Raw genomic sequence first — 23,048 nt, forward strand, 5'->3', positions numbered from 1 at the left:
TCCTGCTCAAATAGCATGTAGTAGCCAGGGCCAGGAGGATCTTTGCAAAGCTTTGTGTTGTGCATCAATTGCACTCACTCCTGAACCAGGAAGCCTGGCTCATAGTCATACATGCTTTAGTCATTTCCCCTTTGGATTATTGCAAAATGCTGTGTTGGGATTGGCCTTGAAGAATATTTGGAAGCTTCATCCATTATTTTCTCTTACCGTAATTCTTCTTTTCAAGGGGTCAGTTCATAGGTTGTTTCAGTGCTGGTTTGTACTGGCTCTGTTGTTATTACTTCTCATTTCTACAGTTCATATCAGCTTTTCCTGTATATTTTTAATTGTTGTTGTCCAAGTTTCTCCTATTCTACTATTGTTTTGGAATATTCCATTTTCACAATTTTTCTGAATGTCTTCCAGGTCTGCATCCCTGTTAATGAATTTCCTTTGATCAGCTAATTGTTCAGTGATATTTGAGTCTGTATAAATTCTTTTCTATTGTTCAAGCACTCACTATAAATATCCCAGCTTTGATGATTTCAATTTATGTGATTTTCAAACACAGCATTGTTTTGTCTAGTCTGTGGTTGTTGTTCTACAGGGCTAGGCCCTGGTCATTCAGCTGTAGCTCCTGACTCCTCTTGCCCCTCTGCCAACAGATGCCCAGGAACTCCTTGACTACTTGGGCAGCAACCAATCTAGTATAAGATTCTCAACAGTTAATAAACTGATGGATACACATAGTCTGGATTTTTGCTGAGGCGTGTCTGGAATGGGTGACCTTTCTGTTAGTATCCTCTACCACCAACATAGCTCTCAATTTTTTTTATTATTATTAGGTTTATGCATATGTACTAAAGCACGGGTGTCAAACTGGCAGCCTGCAGGCCGGATGTGTCACATGCAGGCCACGCCCACCCCAGTTCCATGAAGGGGGGAAAACATTGCAATACATCACATGACAGCAGCGCGATGCCGCGAGTTTGACACCCGTGTACTAAAGGAAAAGAGAATCAACTAGAATTGCAGATCTGAGGAAGGAATGCAAACGATGTAGAAACCTAAATCTCTCCCCCAGAATTGATAAAACACATATCATTGTTTATTTTAAAGAGAAGGAAAAAGAAAAGAACTGAAAAAGTTTCTTGGATGAGAAATGAAACATTTTTAAAGAAAAAAAACCCAAGAAAGTCCAATCGCTTTTTGGAAAAACACCTTTGAAACAACCATGACCTGGATGGTTGATAATCTCCAAGTACAAAAAAAGGAAATAAACTTGAAACAACCATTCTTCTTCTACATAAATAAATATGCACTGTTGCAAGGCCACAAGGAGCAGTTTGAGAGGAAAGGGCTTGTGTGGGTATTTCCAACAGAACTGGTGAAGTTGTAGTGCATGATCATCCCCTGCCATTTTGCAAAATTGTGTCCCGGTAGCCCTTCCAGTGAAACAAATATTTAAGCCTACCCATTCAGCATCTGGAATCTGAAATAAACTCCACTTTATACTCCTTTCCCTCATCTAGAAAAACTGGTGGGAAGAAGATGATGCTGGATTGAGGGGATAGGAAAGTCCATCCTACAGAAGAAAAGAATGGTGAAATGATTGATGTATTTTCATTGAGATGGACAATTACAAATGGAAAGCCACTGGGTTTATCTGAGGTAGATCAGGGGTCTCCAACCTTGGCAACTTTAAGACTTATGGACTTCAACTCCTCAGCCAGCTTTGCTTCAATTCTGGGAGCTGAAGTCCACAAATCTTAAAGTTGCCACAGTTGGAGACCCCTGAGGTAGATGATGTCCTATCTCTCCCTCTCTGTTGTGAGAGGGCTGTTCAATTTTTGGGATAGCCACATGTTCTGAGGCTTCCTTGGGTACTGCACCAAATCAGTGAAAAATCTTCAATAAAGGCTGGCAAAGCCAAGAAAATCTTGGAACTTCTTTGTACTTCTAGGTGCTTCCCATAAAAGAACTGAGTTTTTGCAGAATGCATCTGCATGCCTTCTTTAGAGATCTCTGTTCCAAATATCAGATATCAGCATAGGAGCTGAAATACATTTCTGTGGCATGAGTATAACTCAGCATGAGTATAGCTACCGGATCGGACCGGATGGGGCGAGTAGGTAGTGGAGATTGGTTCTGGTTCGCCGATCCGGTAACAATCGCTGGCTGGCCACGCCCCCAAACCAGTCCATGGCTCACAGTCCAGCCTTCGCAAGTGGGCAGCAAGTGGGCGAAGGAAGAGCAGGCGGTGGCTCCAGGGAAAGGCCAGAGTCAGAGAATGGTGCATTCCCTGACCCGGTTGGGGCAGGCGGCGGCTCCAGGGCCTTGGGGAATAGGCCCCAGCCCCTGACCTAAGGGCGAGCAGGTGGCGCCTGTTCGTCCTTCGCCTTTGGTCAGGGCCCAGGGATACCTCATTCCCCTGAGACCCCGGAGCCCACCCCCTGCTCACCGCCTGCCTCAACCGGGTCGGGGAATGCACCATTCCCCAACACCAGCCTTGTCCCGGAGCTGCCGCCCATTCTTCCTTTGCCACACAGCGTATACTTACTTTCTTCCAACGGCTGGCTGTCAGGAAAGGCAAGCGTCCAAAAGTTACTGGAGTCCCTCTCCTTGAATATGCCGCCACCATTGCTGCTTGTTCCATGCACCGGCTGCGCAAGCGCACACCGTTTATTTTATTTATCAGTGGAAGGTTGGGTGTGCGCTTGCACAGCCGGCGCATAGAACAAGGCGGCATAATCAAGGAGAGCAACTCCAGTAAGTTTTGGACGCTTGCCTTTCCTGCCAGCCAGCCGCTGGAAGAAAGTAAGTATATGCCATGTGGTGAAGGAAGAGCGGGTGGCGGCTCCAGGACAAGGCTGGTGTCGGGGAATGGTGCATTCCCCGACCCGGTTGAGGAAGTGGCAAGCAGGGGGTGACTCCAGGGCCTCAGGGAATGGGGTGTCCTGGGCCCCGGCCCCTGACCAAAGGCGAAGGGCGAGCAGGCGGCGAGCGGGCGGTGAGTGGGCGGCAGCTCCGGAGAAAGGCCAGAGTTGGGGAATGGTGCATTCCCCGACCCTGTTGAGTCAGGTGGCGGCTCCGGGGCCTAGGTGAAGGGAGAACAGGTGGCAAGGAAAAGGGAAAAGGCAGAATAGAAATTAATTTTTTTCCCTACTGGGTTTTGTGGACATGGCTTAGTGTGGGGGGGTTGTGGGCATGGCTGTGAGTGACATTGAGTTGGCCACGCCCACTCAGTCACAGGACACATCCACCCACCAAGCCACACCCACAGAATAGGTAGCAAAATTTTTTAGATTTCACCCCTGGTATAACTGATGGCTTTTTCTGGAAAAAAAAAATCAACATGTAATTCAGATAAACTACTACATATTTGCACAAAATGTCTGAAAATGTCTAATTTATGAATCAAAAAAATACAGCTGGACAGCTAATTAGACTATAGGACATTACTGGATATTCATATTTGTCATATCAAGTGTCAATGTGCTCATGCCCCTCTTTCATCCAAATCAAATTGTAAGCTCTCCTCTAATTTATCAATTTTATTGGAAGCAGTGGGTAGTGGTTTCTAATGGCCACATAATTTATAGGTTTGTAATCAGATCTTGTGGGGATGTGTTGGCTCAGTGGCTAAGATGCTAAGCTTGTCGATCGAAAGGTTGGCAGTGCAGCAGTTCGAATCCATAGTGCCGCATAATGGGGTGAGCTCCCGTTACTTGTCCCAGCTTCTGCCAACCTAGCAGTTTGAAAGCATGTAAAAAATGCAAGTAGAAAAATAGGGTCCACCTTTGGTGGGAAGGTAACAGCTTTCTGTGCGCCTTTGGCATTTAGTCATGCCGGCCACATGACCATGGAGACGTCTTCGGACAGCACTGGCTCTTCGGCTTTGAAACTGAGATGAGGATGGCCCCCTAGAGTCGGGAATGACTAGCACATATGTGCGAGGGGGACCTTTATCTTTACCTTTAATCAGAACTTGAAGAATTACCTTTCTTTTGTATAAAAACCAAGGTACAGATGTAAGGAAGACAGGTAGATAAATCCTTTTTTTCAGATTGTAGTCCTTTTTTGGCAATGAAAGAGGTGAAGACAGAAGTGTTGGGGGGGGCGGGGTAGGGGAGGAGGATGAAAAAGAACCCTGTATTTGGTAATGTTGACACTGTAAAGGGAAAGAAGTAATCCCTTGCTCTCAGTAAATATCAGGATTACCTGTTTGAAGTCAGGCTATAGGCTTTTCCAGTGGTAGAATGGTCTGTGCCACAATAGCCTTATCTATGAAAATGGCAGTTTTCCCAGAGTCCAAAAGAGCCCCGAGCTTTACTTCTAACCCATGAATTTGCAAAAGCTATCAGGGGTTATAAAGTGCAATTGCATCATGCCAGATATCAGACCTACCTAGTGTACCACAGTAAAAATACAACCCGAGGTTTCAGTTTCATTGTTTCTCTTTTGCAGTGAGTGACCTCGTCATTTCTCCTGTTTGCACGAGCTCCACATCTTTGCAGTCTGAACAGGCAACGGGGGAAAAAGGCAACTAACTGCCCACATGGCTGATCCCTCTTTCAGCAGGCTAAGAACAAAGGCAACTCTGGTTCAGTCTGTAGGAAATCCACTGGCATGGTTATGATGAACAATCTACACTATGTTGTAAAAGTCAGGAATTAACCTTGACCCATTCTGAACCTCTCTGTTAAGTTCGGGAAGTAACGAGGCTGGAGACCAGGGTAGTGACAACAGCTCTTTAATATAGGGTGAACCCAGCAACAGGCTGGGGGAAAAACCTCTCCTTTTATACAGTTCTGCTGGAGGCTTCGTCCAATCAGCAACGTGCTGATTTCCCGCTCAAATATTTAAAGGTACAAACATAAATACATAACACTCCTCCCCTCCCAGAAAACACTTTGCCTCTATTTACATATTTATTTACATGTTATTTTTCGACGTAGTCACGCAAATAACCTGGGCGTCTCCTAGTTCTTTCTGACCTGCGCGGTTCAGTTCTGGGTGGTGTTTTGAGCTGGTCGGAGGGGCTGTTTTCTCCTCCCAGCTCTCTCTCTGAGCCAACGGGCTCTGGATTATTGGCTGACTCTTTTTCTTGGCCATCCGCCTTGGATTACTTCTGAAACTTTCCCAGCTGTTTCCTCGAACCTGATGGCGTCGCTGGAACTCTGGGACCTCAGCTAAGTCTTGCGCCTCCCGGTCATTGTCAGCTGTGAATTCAAATTGGTATTGGTCATGATTTGTTTCATTTGGTTCGGTTTGATCAGTTATTCGTTTCCTTAACTGATCTATGTGGCGCCCACACTCGGTTGTCTGGTAGCTCTACCACGCACGATTTTGGCCCGTTATCTTTATTATTTGGCCTCATGAACCAACTAGGGCCGTCCCCATAGTTTCGGCCCACACCCGTCGCCTATGCTCATTTCCTTGTCTTTTCTAATTCCCCTTGTAACCCTCTGGTGTGTAATGGGATTCAAACGGTCAAGTGGGCACCGGAGTTTCCGTCCCATTAGTAATTCGGCTGGGCTTTTCCCTGTGGCCGTGCTTGGGGTTCTGTGCTGGACGGCTAGGAAAAAGTCTATCTTTGTTTGCCAGTCACCTGGCTTGAGCCTGGACAATGCCTCTTTAGCGCTCCGGACGGAACGCTCTGCAAGGCCATTCGACGCAGGGTGGAAAGGCGCAGAGAGGGCATGTCGGATGCCCTCCTCTGCCAGGTATTCCTCAAACTGGGCTGCCGTGAATTGAGGCCCATTGTCGGACACCAGAGTGTCCGGCAGCCCGTGAGTTGCGAATAGGTGGCGCAGGGCTGCGATTACTGCTTCGGCCGTAGTGGATTTCATGAGTATGATCTCCAACCATTTAGAGAATGCATCAACCACCACTAGGAACGTTTGGCCGTGGAAAGGGCCAGCAAAATCAATGTGGATTCTTGACCAGGGCCCTTGGGGTTTTTCCCATTCCCTGACTGGGGCCGTTGGGGGTAGAGGTCTGGACTCTTGGCAAGCCTGGCATTTCCCTACCCTCTCAGCAATCTCTGCGTCCATGAGTGGCCACCACACATAGCTTCTAGCCAACCCCTTCATCCTTACGATCCCTGGGTGACCCTCGTGGAGGAGATCCAATACCTTTCCCCTTAACTTATCAGGAATTATTACACGATCACCCCATAACAGGCACCCCCCTTGAGCCGAGAGCTCATCTCGTTTTTTAACAAATTCTTTGAACCGTTCGCCCGGCGCAGCGGGCCACCCTCTCTGTACCCAACCGAGTACAGTTCTTAACACAATGTCCCGGTATGATGCCCGAGCCACTTCCTTAGATGTGACTGGGCCAGAGTCCAAAGAGTCAATAAGTAGGATGGGCGTCCCCGGGGTGGGGTCTTCAGTCGCCCCTGGTAGTGGGCATCGGCTTAACGCGTCTGCATGCCCGACTTCTTTTCCTGGTCGATGCTGCAGCTTGTACGAATAAGCGGCTAAGAATATAGTCCATCGGGTCAAGCGTGGCGAAAGTGCCACCGGCGTTGGGCGGTCGCCAGCCAGTATTCCTAGTAACGGTCTGTGGTCAGTCACGATTTCAAAATTCCGCCCAAAGACATACTCGTGGAATTTTTTAACCCCTGACACAATGGCTAGTGCTTCTTTGTCTAATTGGCTGTAGTTTCTCTCTGGGGAGGACATCGTTCTAGAGTAAAAAGCTATAGGGGCTTCTGTGCCATTTGGAAGTCTATGGCTGAGTACAGCCCCCACCCCATAAGGGGAGGCATCGCAAACCAACACTAGGGGTAATGAGTTGTGATATTGTATGAGCAGGCTATCACTTGAGAGCAGGTTCTTTACTGCTTCGAAAGCCCTATTTTCTGTCTTTCCCCAAGACCAAACAGTATTTTTCCCTAAGAGCCTATGCAGCGGTTCCGCGACGGTTGCTTTGTTCTTTAAAAAGACCGCATAGAAATTCACCAACCCCAGGAATGCCTGCAGCTCTGCTTTATTTTTAGGCGCTGGAGCCTTCCTAATTGCCTTGACCTTGCTCTCAGTAGGGTGAATTCCTTTCTTGTCTATCCGGTAGCCCAAGAAATCGACGGATTCGACCCCTATCTGGCATTTGTTTGCCTTGACTTTTAATCCGCTGTCCGAAAATTCCCAAAACCTTTCTTAAACGCTCCCCATTTCCTCCATGTTTTCCCCTGAAATGAGGACGTCATCAAAGGGAACTACCCCTGGGAGCCCCTGCAGTAGTCGTTCCATTAGGTTTTGGAACAACCCTGGTGCCACACTGACCCCAAATTGCAATCGGGTGCACTTGAATGCCCCCTGTGCGTTACAATTGTTTGGGCTTCGCTGTGCGGGCGCTCACGGGCAGTTGCTGGTAGGCTTGGGCCAAGTCTAACTGCAAAGACTTGTCCTTGCCCCAAAGAGTGCAATAAGTGTTGCACCACGGAACCGGTAAGCGCTTTTCTGTAAGGCTTTGTTAAGCGTCGCCTTGTAGTCAGCGCAAATTCTAATTGACCCGTCCGACTTTATTGGGGTGACGATTGGCGTCTCCCACTTTGCGTGATCGACTGGCACCAAAATCCCCTGATTAATGAGCTTGTCCAGCTCCTTATCGATTTTCGGTTTTAGGGCAAAAGGGACTCTCCTCGCTTTAAGCCTAATGGGGGCTACCTGGGGGTCTAAGTTGAAGGAAATAGGGGTCCCCTTGTACTTGCCCAGGCAGTCCTTGAAGACATCTTCGAACTCGTTAAAGAGAATGTCTTTCAGGTTACAGTCACTTCTGTAGATGCCAGTCACTCCCATGCCCAGGGCACGAAACCAGTCTAGTCCCAACAGACTGGGCAGAGTTCCTTCGACGATTGTGATTGGCAGGGTCTTCTTGTATGGACCGTACTCGACTCGGACGGAGGTGGTCCCTCGAACAGGGATGCGATTCCCCTGGTAGTCGTGGACTCGTAGCCGTTGTGCTTGCAGGTGGCGCTATGACGGACGGCAGCGACTTCGCCAAAGTGTCCCAGGACATGATGGTGATCGCTGATCCCGTGTCTACTTCAAGCCGGCACCGTACTCCCTCTATTTTTGGCTTGGTGAAGATCTTCTTCTCCACTTGGGTCGAGGCGCGGCCTATGACCACCGTTGTTTGGTTGGAATCCGCGCCTTTTTTGTTTGAGCCAATCGCGGGTCGCCTTGCCGATTCCGCGCTCTGATTGGCCGATTTGAATTTTCGGCGGAAGGTTGGGCGCTCGACAAACTTGAGCTAGGTGCCCTTTCTTCCCGCACCGACATGTCGCGTCCTTAAACTTGCAGCGTTGGCGCTGGTGTTGACCCCGCAGCTTCCGCACTCGCCTCGGTCCCCTTTGTCACGCTTTCTCGGTGCGGCAGACCCCTTCCTCATCTTCACCGTCGGATTCGGTCTGAACCTCCTCCTGGTGCACCGGAGTTGCCTTCGCGCTCGCCTTCTGTGGGACCGGCTTCTGCAGTGTCTCTGCCGCTTGGGAGGACATTTCATGTGCTCTGGCTTCGTCCAGAGCGTTGGCCAGCGTCAGGTTGCTCTTTGCTAGCAGCCGTCGCCGCAAACGGATGTCTTTGACCCCTCGGATGAGTTGCTCGAGGAGCACCTCGTCTAGGTCACGGTATCCGCAGTCCTTGGACGCTTTTCTTAGGGCGGCCATGTAGTCACCGATGGATTCGCCCTCCATCTGCCTTCGCTCTCCGAATTCAAACCGCCGCACGTATTTGGACGGCGTTGGTGCGAAGTGGTTTTTTAGTAAAGTCTGTAAAGTTGGCCACGACACCGACTGCAACGGCGTTGGCTCTGCCAGGGCTTCCGCGATATCAATGACCTCCGGACCACAATGGCTTAAGAAGTAAGCCCTTTTTCGGTTATCTGGAACTCCTTGCAGTTCGTTGGCTTCTAGAAAGCTTTCGAAACGGGTCATATACGTTCCCCATTTCTCTTTAGCCGGGTCAAACGGTGCGGGCGGAGTGTAACTGGCCATCTCCGCTTTTCTGCCCTGGGTTTGCTGGGTTCGGGTCTATCGTGCTTCAGCTCGGTTCTGGTTCTCCTTAGCCTCGAAATCCCATCCTCGTCGCCAATGTTAAGTTCGGGAAGTAACGAGGCTGGAGACCAGGGTAGTGACAACAGCTCTTTAATATAGGGTGAACCCAGCAACAGGCTGGGGGAAAAACCTCTCCTTTTATACAGTTCTGCTGGAGGCTTCGTCCAATCAGCAACGTGCTGATTTCCCGCTCAAATATTTAAAGGTACAAACATAAATACATAACACTCTCAGGTAGACTTTCAGGAGAATGGAGCAACATTGGTTGGGGCCTATTCCCAGATGAGGTAAATTACCAGTATATCCCAAATTCTATGCAACTGTATGCAGGTTTATTATTTGTGTATCTATTTGCTGTTGATACTACCACAATACCTCAATTACTTGTTTTGCAAAGAATAAGGTACCTCAAGGAACTATCATCATATTCAGGTCTAGAAATCAAAGTCCAATATTTCTTTAATGAGATATTGCCTTTATGAAAAGACTATATTCCTGCATGAAGAAATAAACAAAGCCATCTGCATGCAGCAGCCAACCAGGTTCAAGGGATCTGGGGAAAAAGATCTGGTGTATAAATTCAGAAGAGCATCTATACTAGCCTGAAGCAATCAGTTAGAGCCTGGAATGAAAGGATGAACTATATACTATACTTGTCAAGAAAGAGTTCATGCACGGTATAAATCTGACACTTGCCTTTATTCCAGATTCAAACAACAGATGAACTATATCTTACATATTTGGATTATTTAGTCATTTACTGCCAAAAAAACATATGATGGCCAAGAGAGTGAAAGAATACTTATTTATTTATTTATTTATTTAGTTAGTTAGTCAGTCAGTCAGTCAGTCAGTCAGTCAGTCAGTCAGTCAGTCAGTCAGTCAAGCATGTATTAGATAACAGATATACAGTAAGTATAAACATGATTATGAATACATGAAATGGATACAAATAAAAGAGAACATTAGGAGAGGGATGGTAGGCATACTGGTGCGCTTATGCACACCCCTTAAAGGCCTCTTAGGAACGGGGTGAGGTCAATAGTAGACAGTCTAAGGGTAAAGTTTTGGGGGTTTGGGGAAGAAACCACAGTCAGGTAGTGCATTCCAGGCACTGACCACTCTGTTGCTGAAGTCGTATTTTCTGAAATCAACTTAGGAGTGATTTACCTTAAGTTTGTATCCAATGTGTGCTCATGTATTGTCTCAGTAGAGTATAGTCTACTCTAGACTCGTGTATAGTATGGACGAGTGTCTTGCTCGTGTATTGTCTCAGTAGAATCTCAGTAGTGAAACTGATATGAAAGTGTTGGGAATCAGCTTTTACTATCTTGGCATCCAGACAGAAGAAGAGTAAGATGGAAGTTACCTCTTTAGGCAGAAACAGAAGACAGGATCTTCTTCAGTATCTGGGGCTAGCTGGAGCAAATGAGATCAGTGCCCCAATGGAACCTCAAAATGTACAGCAGACTTCAAACAAAAAAGTCTGAGACTACAGGACAGCAGCTGGGAAATGAAAAAGCCAGACTTTGTCAAAGCATTCAGATTCCTGTGCAGGAAGGCATCAACCACAGAAGTCTGGATTCCAGTCACCATATTTAAGGGAATGAAACTAACTCTCAAGCTACCAGCCAATATTCTGTATTAGTATTGCAAACTGTATTGGCATTGTATTGGTAAGGTATATGGATGCCAACAGGGCAAAATACAAGACAGATTATTAATCCTATATGGGAGTGAGTCAATCAGATAAGCAAGTGAAACACAGCCAGTTGTTCTCCTATTGTCTAACAAAGCAGACTTTAGGATATAAGAGCCAAAGCCAATAATATCTTTCAAAGACAAGCAAGGATGTATGTCTGTAACAATTCTCAGTACTTACTTTCTTTTACCATGTTAGAGAAAATTTTTGGGCCTGCAGTTTGTATAATTACCACTAGATGGTAATGTTTTATTTTATTCTACACTTCTGAGGCTTGTCTTCTGCCTGGTCCTATAGGATGAAAAATTAGAAATCTACTCCATTTTTGGCAATATAGTCACCTTAGATATCTGTTATTTTGTTTATTTTATCCAGATGTGATTGCAACTTCAGATACTTTACAGAAATTAGAGGTCTAAGAGAATTATGTGGGGTTCCTAAGCCAACAACCTTGGGAATCACTTTGAGAGAAGAAAGAGAGGAGTAGAACAAAGCATTACATTAAATCCTTGAACAGGAAATGTTGTTATACTATTAATTTTCATTTTAGGTTCCATTTTATATCACACATATTTTTCTCTTAGGCATTCTCATGCTCTATGGCAATGAACCAACCATATTAATCTGTAGGGACATAATTTTTTAAAAATAATATTTGAATGTTTGGCTTTTTCTTCGAATTCCTGGATGTATAAAGCACATATGTAACAGTAGTTGGTGGTTTTTTAAAGCAATAGCAATAACACTTAGATTTACATACTGCTTCACAGTGCTTTTTACAGCCCTCTCTAAGCAGTTTTGAGGGTCAGCATATTACCCCCAACAATGTGGGTCCTCATTTTACTGACCTCGGAAGCATGAAAGGCTGAGTCAGCCTTGAGCCTGGTAAGATTTGAACTGGCAATCAGCAGAATTAGCCAGCAATACTACATTCTAATCACTGTACCAGCATGGCTCTTTTATTTTCTTTTTTGTTATATGTACTTTTGTTTTCCTTTGAAATGATCCCTGAATAACTTCTTAACATCTAAAAATGCGCCTGTTTAATTTATTTACTTTTTGCGGGGAGGGGGCGATATCGTAATGTAATATATATTTTAATCTATACAGTATTTTATCAGCCTCATAATTAGGGAATGTGTCCCTACAGTAAAATACAGAACAATGCATTCATAATTTTGTTTTTAAATTGATTTGTTTTTAATCTTGTTTGTTCTTAACTTTGTTTAGTTACTTTTTTTTTGCAATATATTAACATAAATGACAATGCTTGCAATAACTGTTAGATTTGGTTTACAGAACTTTTAATCAAGAAATAACTGGTACTTCATAAATATAGAGTTAGAATAGGTATATATTTAATAATTCTTTTCTTTTACATTTTAGTTAGATTATTGTTGAATGACATTTTCTGAACATCAGTCTATACTTTTGCAAAAATACCGGTAAATGCATTCATAACTGACTTCCTCACTCAAAACCTAGAAAGATCATGGCAACAGCGACTAGAATAATGTCATATTTAGAAATAAAAGAACATTCTTTTTGTTATCTAACAAGAAAAAAAACTGTAACAAAACCCTTCAATTCTTGTGGGCCAAATTAAACAAAAATAGCCACATACTGGCATGTCAGTGAGAACACTGTGGCATAATTGACAATTATGATTCGGTGCTTTCAGAAGATACTTCAGTGGCAACTGAAGTTTTTGATTCTACTTTGTTTCTGGTTTTTTTCCTTTTAAAAAAATTTACTATCTGGATTTCATAGATGTGCAGAAGAAAAGCCGTAAAGAGAATCCCTCCTATTGATACAGCTACAACTGTACTGATGAGATACTGTCCTGGAAAAGCCAGTGGTGAATCATCAACATAAATCTGCAATAAAAATATATCTTGGTAAACTGAAAAATCATACTACTTTAAACATTACTTGAGATAGATAACTTAAGTTTACATTAGTAAATGTATCTTTGAAAGCAAGGCTAGCATTTCAAGATTAAATACGGATTTGAAAATTTATTACAATAAAGAAGCAGAAAGAGTTCTTTCAGTTAAAATTTCATTTTAGGAGAATTCAAAGTTTCAAAATACAATACAGGTAATCCTTGACTTATGACCACTTACTGATAGTTTGATGTTCTGATGAGCCTTCCTGGGGTATACTTATAACCTGAATTAGAAGATCCAGCAGTTGCACCCCCTGGGATCACCTGACCATACTCTATGGCAATTTGCAATGTTCTGTGGTCACATGAACAAGTTTTGTAACCATTTTATAAAAGGTCATATAACCAATCATTTTATACCCAGCAAAAGTTAAGATAGTGATGGACAGGTTCCATTACAGTTGAAACCTGAAGTTATATGTAAATTATAAGAACTGAAAAAATGGATGGATGGATAAATATCAATAAATCAGTAAATCAGTGACAAAGACTTGTAATGTTGTATTTGAATTCCTTAATGGTATATTTGCTTAACTTGCTTAAATTCTAGAAAGAGACAAGTAGGGGCTCAGACCTGTGGGACATTCATTGTAGTTCTCAATGGAACTATGTCTACATGGAGGGAAGTATGAATTAGGATACCCCAAGTTTCTGTCTTAGGCCCAATGTGTCAGGGAAATTCTTTAAGAGCTGACCTGATTACAGCCGTAATGCTGTAAGGCTATAATACTGAAATGATGATGCAATGAGAATGAGTCAGCACGGTTATTTAATTTATTACTTTAAGAGGCTGTTTTATAAGAGAACCCTGTGAGGGTATCTCTTGCTTTGTGTGTGCTTCCATGCTATATTTGATGATTGATTGTCTAACTTTGCCTAGTACGTGTATCTATATATTCCTATTATATATACCTAATTGCCTAATAGTGGCTGATAAACCACCATTTGAAAGACAAACCTCTGTTTACTGTATTTTACTCCTGGGTTGTCTCAAAATAGTCACACTGTGTGTACTCTGACAGGCTATGGGCCCAATCCAGAGAGAAGGCCAGAATGACTGTCACTCTGACAGTGGCTTCTGTCAGCATTATGGGATGAGGTTTTGTGGTGTCTCGGCTGAATGAGACAAACTGCCTCTCCTGGATTGTAAAGATGGCAATGTACCTGCGAAGGGAGGAGTTGTGGACAATAGTTACTGATCCACCAGCAGTCCTGGATGATGGGGACCGGCGAAGAAATGAAAAGGCATTAGCCAGCATAATTATGGCTGTGGAGGACAGTCAGCTGATACACATGAGGGGTCTCTAGTCTGCGAAAAAGTGCTGGGAGATGCGTAGTTAGAGAAACTGCAGCCAGCAAAGTGTTGCTGACAAGGAGACTATAAAGCATAACTGAAGCCAGGGGAGAGCATGTCCACACATCTGCAGGCTATGAGAAAGACATTTCTGGAGTTAGAGGAAAGAGGAATGATGTTTACTAAGGCACACAAGGTATATGTGGTGCTCAGTTCGTTGTACGCTTCATGGGACATTCTTGTGACTAGCCTAGAGTCTTTGCAAGAGAGTGACTTAACCATGACATATTTGACTGGCTGATTGTTGGAGGAAGAACAGAAATGACTGAAGAGGTGACCAGGAAAGTGAGGAGATAACAGTCAGCACAAGCCAACATCTGCAACACCCCAGGATGCTGGCAGAGCAGCTGAGACGGTTTACACAGTGAGACATTGCTACATATATGGTTCTACAAAGCAACTCCAGAGACATTGCCCTGAGAGAAGAAACAGAAGAGCAGCAAGACAAGGGCATAGGGCTACTCAATACATGAGGAGTGGTTCTTCATCGTCGTTTTCCCTGGCAGCAACAGCATTTGAAAACACCATGAACACTTGGGAGTTGGACAGTGGGGCGAGTTAGCATATTGCTAATAATCCACAAACATTTTCTGGCTTGAGAACAGCTAAGCAAACATTTGTTAGTTTGGCTAATGGTCAACAATCTCCTGTTAAAGGTCTATGTACGCAAGATAGGAGAAACATTATACAATGTCTTATATGTAGATGTCATTATACAGTGACATTATACAATGTCTCAGATTATAAATTAGATCATAATCTGTTAAGTATTTCCAGGTTAGATAGCCAAGGGTATGAAATACTGTTTGTTAGAGAACAATACATCATCAGGAAATGTGGAAGAATTCATGCACGAGGGGTTAAGAAGGACAGTCTGTATATTCTAGGAAGGCAGGAGAATGGTTGTACATGAACACTTACAAACACTCCCACACATGACAATTGTGTACATTTATTGCATAGGAGTTTGGAGCATGCAAGTTTTAGAGTACTGCAGAAGATGCCAGACCTAGTGGAGGGACTTAGGATAAAGAAATGCAATGTTACACAGTCAAAGTCCAGGGTGTATCCTGTAAGTAAGAAAAACTCAAGGCAAACAAACAGAGTTATACCTAGGAGACCTGAAAGGTGTAATAAAGGTATACCTCCTGAGCGGTTCACTGCAAGTGGGGTTAGAGTAGGTAGTATTTGTAATGAACCCAGTAAGTACCAAGAGATATAGTCATGGTCATTGCCTAAGGAAAAACAAGATAAATGGAGGAAGTTAAAGAGATTGTCAGGCAGACAGATAAGCCAAACTGAGGAACCTGATCTAGTGAAAACGGAAAGTGAAGGGATTCAGTCAAGACATGGTGAGCATGATGTAATAGAAAGTGTACAGACATTAGATAATGAAATTAGCAGCAGCAGTAGTAGTAATGGTGCTAGTAGTGTCTGTAGCAATGAGAGTAGAAATCGAAGCAGGAGGCATGGACACAATAGAGATAGAAAGCAGTATGAATATGTTAAAGCATTCAGCTTTTTCAGCTTTAAAGGGAAGGAGTAAATACTTTAAGAGCTGACCAGCTGCTGTAATGCTGTAAGGTTGTAATACTGAAATGATGATGCAATGAGAATGAGTCAGCATGGTTATTTAACTTATCACTTTAAGAGGATGTTTATAAGAAAAGCTCGTGAGGGTATTTCCCTCTCTGTGTGCTTCCGTACTATAGTTGATGATTGATTGTCTGACTTTGCCTAGTATGTGTATGTCTATATTCCTTGTATAAAAACCACTATTTGAAAGACAAACCTCTGTTTACTGTATTTTGCTCCTGCATTGTCTCAAAATAGTCACATTTTGTGCACTCTAACACAATGCTCTTCAACATCTTCATAAACAGTTTAGATGAGGAAATAGAAAGGGAACTCATCAAATTTGCAGATGACACCAAAGTAGGAGGAATAGCCAAGATAGGCTCAAGATCCAGAAGGATCTTGACAGACCTGAACACTGGGCCCTATCTAACAAAATGCAATTCAATGGTGAGAAAAGTACCGTAAGGTTTTATATTTGGGTAGGAAAAACCAAACGATAGGTATAGAATAGATAGTTTCTGGCTCAACAGTATAACTCTGAGAGGGATCTAGGAGTCCTAGTGGATAACCACTTAAATATAAGCCACCAGTGTGCTGTAGCTGCCCAAAAAGCCACTGCACTTCTAGTCTGCATTAACAGAGGGATAGTACCAAGATCACACAAACTATTAGTACTGCTATATACTGCCTTGGTAAGACCAGACTTGGAATACTATATCCAGTTCTTGTCCCTGCAATATATAATGATACTGAGACTCTAGAAAGAGTGTAGAGAAGAACAACAAAGATTATTAGTGGGGTGGAAGCAGAAACATCATGAATTGTTGCAGGAATTGGGTATATCTGGTCTAACAAAGAGCAGGACTAAGGGGAACACAATAGCAGTCTTCCAATATCTGAGAAGATGTCACAAAGAAGAGGGGAGTGAACCTATTCTCCAAAGCATCTGAGAGCAAGACAAGAAGTAACAGAAGAAACTTATCAAAGAGAGAACCAACTTAGACTTAAGGCAAAATTTCCTGGCAGTGAGTACAATTAATCAATGGAATGACTTGCCTCTAGAAGTTGTAGATGCTCAAACACTGGGGGTGTTAAAGAGGAGATTGGACAGCCATTTATTTGGAATGTTATAGGGTCTCCTGTTTGAGCAGGAGGTTGGACTAGAAGACCTTCAAGGTCCCTTTCAACTCTGTTCTTCTGTATTCTGTGTATTTCTGTTACAACAAAAGTATCAATCTTTGAAGCAAAAAAGGTTCCACTCAGTGGTGGGTTGCCCCCGGTTCGCACCAGTTCTATAGAACCGGTCGTAAAACCGGTGTGAGGCTCTGCCCACTGACCTGAACTTCATCAAAAGCGATCTGCTCATGCACAGAAGCATGCGCGGGGGCACGATGCAAACCGGTAGTAAAGGTAAGTAGAACTCACCCCTGGTTCCGCTTGCTACAGGGAAAGGAATAGAGAGTCTGCCTGTGCCCACGGCTCTTTTATTATGTTGAGGGTGATGAAGACTGGATGCAGTGTTTGCCTTCTATCAATATTCATTTGTAGAAATGTTATCACTCAGACATTGTTGTGGGGACATTTCAGACAATATTACTTAAATTTGTTGAAGATCGGATTGTTGTTGATTATATCTATACTTAGATACAATTACTGTATATAAATAATTCTTGCCAATGTATTTATTCTATATATTTGGGATTTGTTTCACATTTCAGAACTGTGAAAAATATACCTGAAATTCATCAAATAAATTGCAAAAAGAGACTCCAGGAATAGTGGATACTCTAAAATGGAAAAGTTCAGATCCCTATTAAAAAGAAATTATTTTTTATTAGTGCATAATAATATTTCTTTTGCTACAAATATATTTTCTAACATTGCTTAATCTGCTAAAATTAATGTTATTTTGGAGGACATTTTGAAGGATATGAATTGAAATGTCTATGGGAATTTTCAGTCATCCAGGTCATAATTGTCCCAGAGGTGCTTTTCCAAAAGGCAACTGGACTTCCTTGTTTTTTTTCTTTGAAAATCCATTCTCCATCATTCAAACAGAATTGAAGAAACTTCTTGGATGAGAAGCAAAACAGTTTCAAGGAAAAAAAAAACCCAGAAAGTACAACTGCCTTTTGGAAAAGCACCTTTGGGACATGAATGGAAATGAATTGTTTTCTCTATTACTATTTTACTTTATTTCCAAAGTGGGTTTAGCTGCCCTAAATAACTTGATTGGTTTTAGATAGATTTCTTTATTTGGACAGATGGATAGGGATTTAACTGCATGCTACATTTATCATCTATTGTCTGTCTATCTAGGCCAATTCTGCCTTCTCTGAATATTCATGAATATGAATATAATGGTGCAGTTTTTTCTTTGCATTGGGAAATTACTAAAATTAGAAAACAATGTGAAAATATTTGTCCTGAATTATTTAATGCAATGTGTATACTAACTAATTATTGTTCATTCTACAAATCATAGATAGCAAAATCATGCAGTTTTAACAAATATGATTTAAGATTTTTTTTCTTGAGATACAGGTATTCAATTTAAGATACACCGGTAGGGTAGTAATCAACATTAGGATGGAAAAATTCTCCCTTTGGTGCAAAAACAAAGATTCTCTCTACAGTTAAAATTGCCACTTCTTTGATTGGTCATTTTGCCCAAGATCATGACCAAGGAAGAAAGCTTTTACCTATCTGTGTCTTGTGATGCCAATGGCATTCACATTTTGCTCAGACTGTCAGTAGAATCTTTTCAACTTACTTGCCTTGCTGGATTTTCTTTGTGTCAGGCAGTTCTTTTACTTCCATGGGGGTGTGGGGGGGGGAGGGTTTACAAGTGTAGTTTCTACTTGGGCTGCAAAAACCTGGATGATAGCTACTTGACATGTACCTCCTCACTGCCCTCTAATAATCAATCAGAATTTTGGAGCCAAGATATGGTAGTCCTAAAACAGGGTGAGGTAGGATTCAAAAAATGGTATGCCAGATTGTTGCAACACTTTTGGCTTTTCTATTCAAAATACGTATTTTATCAGAAACTTACACTTATTGATATAGTTAGCCCATCTGGATTATACAATTTGGTTTTGATCCTCTTTTCCAAGTACTTCCTTAGATTTATCAAACTTAATGTTTCGTTGGTACCTGAAAAAAAAAATAGTTTAAATAGTTTTTGAGTTATAGTTCTACACATTGTCTGATTATATATTCCAGTGATAAATTAATCCAGTGATAAATAAAAAGGGAGAATTAGTCCATGTTTTGAATAAAGATATCATTTTGTAAAAACTAAAACTGAAAATTTAGATTAGAAATTAGAAATGGAGACCTATCGGCAGCAGATTTTTTGTTATGATGATAACTTATCAGATGAAAGGACAAACTTAAAACTTGGTAAAGAGAAGAATCATCAAAATTCCTTATCATGAGTGCTTGGGTGGAAACATTTCAAGAATAGTGAAAATGAATGTAAATAGATTTGGAAAACAATATTTTTCATTTTAAGCTATTGGCAAGGAAGAGAGCATTAAAGAGCATGGCACAAATATTTTGAACAGAATTTCTCAGAAAAATTCCTTCTGAACCCCAGCAGTCTGCTTCTCACCTGAAACTTTCCAGTTTGTTCTATTGTTTACTTCTTTTATGGTGACAAAATAAGGAGACGTCAGATTAACAAAATAACCCTCATCTTCCACAACAAAATAGAGAGGAAGCTTTTGTACTGGAAATTTCATCCGCAGAGCCTAAAGACACATGACCCATAGAGATAGAGATGTTAAAATCATTTTATATATTTTTACCAATGTAAGTGCATGGTTTCAAATGAGATAGCATTCAGACAACATAGGATCCACAAAAACCTATTTAAACTTGCCTAATTCAAGTCAAAATTCAGTGGGACAATCTGTTTTGAGAATATTTTTTCCATTTGAAAGTTAAGAAGTTAGAGAAACTGACTTAAGAAGAGATACTTTGTGTATTATTTTGCATCTTCCTTTCCCATTGACAGATGTCTTACAGGGCAGGAATGGGCAATTAATTTTCCCAAGGGGCCATTTGAGAAACTGGGATTGTTGTGGAGGACCAAACCAATAACTCCTGGCTGCACTCTGCCCACTCGCCCAGAAAGCCATACTTCAACCCAAGCAGCAATGGGTGGCTGAGCCCAAGCCCCTCACATAATGGCCACTGCCACCAGCACCATCACCTCCTTAGGCTACTCTAGGTGAGGGGTGAGCACTGCACAGGTGCAGAAAAGTCCTCTGTGTTCTTTCCCTCCTGAAACTGCCAGCCAACTGAAGGAGCCCACAGTGACTTACAGAGCTGGACTTGACTCATCTTTTCCTGCCCCTTATGGCATGCTTATTTATATTTGATTTTTAATTACTGATTTATTTATTTATTTTTCAAATTTTTTATACCGCCCTTCTCCGAAGACTCAGGGCGGTGTACAGCAAATAAAACACCAATAATCCAAAAGTTTTAAAATACAATATCCAGTTTAAAAAATCTAATTCGATCGCTGTATGTTAAAAATATTAAGTAAGAAAATTACAAAATAGAATAAAACCCCCGTTAAAAGCCCACTAAAAACCCACAGTATTAAAATCAATCAGGCCAGCCCCGCTTGGTGAAAAAAGAAGGTCTTGAGCTCGCACTTAAAGGTCCGAAGATCAGGGAGAAGACGGAGTCCCACCGGCAGATCGTTCCACGATGATGAACCTTACATGAGCAGACAGGGACAGCCAAAGGGCTAGATGTGGCCTGGGGACCATAAAATGCCTAGGTTTGCTCTAGAGGCCAATAGTCACTCCATAATCAGATCCTCAGACAGGACTCTCAGTGATTCCCTTTCTAACCCTTCATCTAAATCATTGATGAAGATGTTGAAGAGTACCGGGCCTAAGAAAAGAGCCTTGGGGTACCCCACTGCATATTTCCCTCCATGTAGATGCAGTTCTGTTGAGGATTATACATTGAGTGTGATTGGTCAGTCAGTTATGAATCCATCTGATGGTGATGCTGTCTAACCCACATTTTCCTACCTTATCAAGTAGTAGGTTGTGGTCTACTCTATCAAATGCCTTACTGAAGTCCAAATAAACTATATACACAGCATTTTGCTGGTCCACTAATTTTGACAGTTTGTCAAAGAATGCAATAAGATTTGTCTGGCATGATCTGATCTGTTTTTGACAAACCCATGTTGGCTTCTGGTCATGATTTTGCTTGTCTCTAGGTGTTTGCAGATTCATTGCTTGATAATCTTTTCCAGAATCTTCCCAGGTATTGATGTAAGGCTGATAGGTCTGTAATATCCTGGATCCATTTTTTTCCTCCTTTTTGGAAGATGGGAATTACATTAGCTCTTTTCCAGTCATTTAGTGGTTTCCTGGTGCTCCAGGATCTTTGAAAGATATGGTTCAGTGGTTTTGCAATCACATCTGCCAGTTCCTTCAGAACCTTAGGATGTAATCCATCTGGTCCTGGTAATATTCTCTTACCGTTTTCTTGCTTATTTTGACTTCCATTCCTAATCTGTGTTAAGCAATTTTGCTTTCTCTCTGCTGCTTGTCACCTTACCATTTTCTCCAGGGGTGAAATCTAAAAATTTTCCCTACTGGTTCTGTGGACGTGGCTTAATTGGTGGGCGTGGCTTGGTGGTCAGATGACTGGGTGGGCGTGGCCAATAACAATAAATAATAAAAATAATAAACAAAGTATACAAAACAATAAGTGGTACCAAAAACCATCTTTCACACTTTACACACACACAACACAACACAATACAACTGACTCACACACAATGTAAAAGCAGCTGCACTTCACCCAAAATGGCCCCTGCAACAAGCAGGAACCTCACACAGCCACAAAAAGCTCAAAAATAACTTTCACACTTTACACACACACACAACATAACTGACTCTCTCTCTCTCTCTCTCTCACACACACACACACATACACAAAATGCCATATACAGCTTTGTGAGATTTTGTGTGTTTGTGTAGTTAGAGTGAAACATTACAGAAACACACCAAATCTCAGAAAGCTGCACAAATATTTTATTTTATTATTTTATTTTATTTATATTTTTTAGATCAGGGGTCTTCAACCTTAGTAACTTTAAGCTTTGTGGACTTCAGTTCCCAGAGTTCCTCAGCCAGCAAAGCAGGCAGATTAGTTGCTCACTGAGAAAATAGATTAGCTAGCAACTGATTCTGTCTGCATGCTGAAACTGCTCCTTTCGGGCTGGGAAAGCCATGTGTTAGATCAGTAATTAGGTAAGTGCCTTAGAATCTCTTTAAAGGAGGTTTTCTACAAGCTCTTTGGCAGAACAGCGTGTAGAAAACATGTTTTTTAAGGTTTTGCTGATGAAGAACTCAAGTGAGATCGCCAGAGGAGCCTTTTAAAACTTTTTTTTTTATAACCTCTTTGGCTGAAGAGGTTGTAAAGAAGAGTTTAAAGGCTCTGACGATCTCAGCTGAGCCGCGGGATCCTCAAAGGCTTTTTTTTTACTTTTAAAGGCATGTTTTCGGCTGAAGAAAAACTGCTTTTAAAAGTAAAAAAAAAACTTCTGCTGATAGTGCGGCTCAGCAGAGGCATGGGGGGGCGGGGCCAGGGATTTTTGCCACTGGTTCTCTGAACCAGCAGCCACCATCACTACTGGATCGGGCGAGCTGGTCCGAACCGGGAGCATTTCACCCCTGATTTTCTCCCATTAATAGATCAATCGTTTCCTTGACTTTTTTTCATGTTTTGTACATGTTGAGAGAAGCTTTTTGTTATTTTTGACATTTGTTGCAAGTCTCAGTTCCTTTTGAGCCTTAGATTTCCTGACTTCAACTTTGCAAGTTTGGATTATTTGCTGATATTCTGCCTTAGTTATGTGCCATTTCCCCACTTTGTATACTTGTCCTTTTTGCCTTTCAATTTATCAGAGAGTTCATTGTGCAGCCATGCTGGTTTCTTTTGAGTTCTCCTACTTTTCTTCTTCATTGGTATTGTGCAACACTGGGCTTTTATAATCTCACTTTTAAAGTTCCCAAGCTTCTTGGGTTGTTTTCCCCTTGAAGATTCTCATCCATGGAATCCTTCCCAAGCTCTCTCTAAATTAATACAAATAAGTTTTCTTAAAGTCCAAGACTCTAGTTTGGTTTTTTTCTATTCCTTGTGCTTGCATAATGTTGAATTCCAATATTGCATGGTCACTCCCTCCAAGGTTTCTGTAACTTCAACAGCCACAAAAATCAAATCTGGACTAGCTTGATTTTTACCTTTGAATTTTAATTGAATTTGATGGGTTTTTAAAGTTTTGTAATTTTATGGGGGAGTGTGTTATTTTAACATTTGGGCAAATTTAAATTAGTTTTTTAAGGGATGTTTTTAACTATTGTGTGTATCTGTATTTTATCTG

The 23,048-nt window shown here is 42.1% G+C and overlaps 1 protein-coding gene across 1 annotated transcript in view; it reads right to left on the reverse strand.

Annotated features, from left to right (window-relative positions):
* Positions 1 to 12,396: 12,396 nt before the first annotated feature.
* The window catches only part of CATSPERB (cation channel sperm associated auxiliary subunit beta), a 71,030-nt gene continuing 60,378 nt past the window's right edge, over positions 12,397 to 23,048 (reverse strand). Inside the window, exons 22-25 of the mRNA XM_058162592.1 lie at positions 19,239 to 19,377; positions 18,678 to 18,778; positions 17,358 to 17,432; positions 12,397 to 12,619 (exon numbers count right to left, since the gene is read on the reverse strand). Coding sequence (XP_058018575.1) covers positions 12,404 to 12,619; positions 17,358 to 17,432; positions 18,678 to 18,778; positions 19,239 to 19,377 — 531 coding nt within the window. The 3' untranslated portion in view covers positions 12,397 to 12,403. The remainder of the gene's footprint in view (positions 12,620 to 17,357; positions 17,433 to 18,677; positions 18,779 to 19,238; positions 19,378 to 23,048) is intronic.

This window comes from Ahaetulla prasina, chromosome 1, assembly GCF_028640845.1.
Source record: "Ahaetulla prasina isolate Xishuangbanna chromosome 1, ASM2864084v1, whole genome shotgun sequence".
NCBI lineage: Eukaryota > Metazoa > Chordata > Lepidosauria > Squamata > Colubridae > Ahaetulla > Ahaetulla prasina.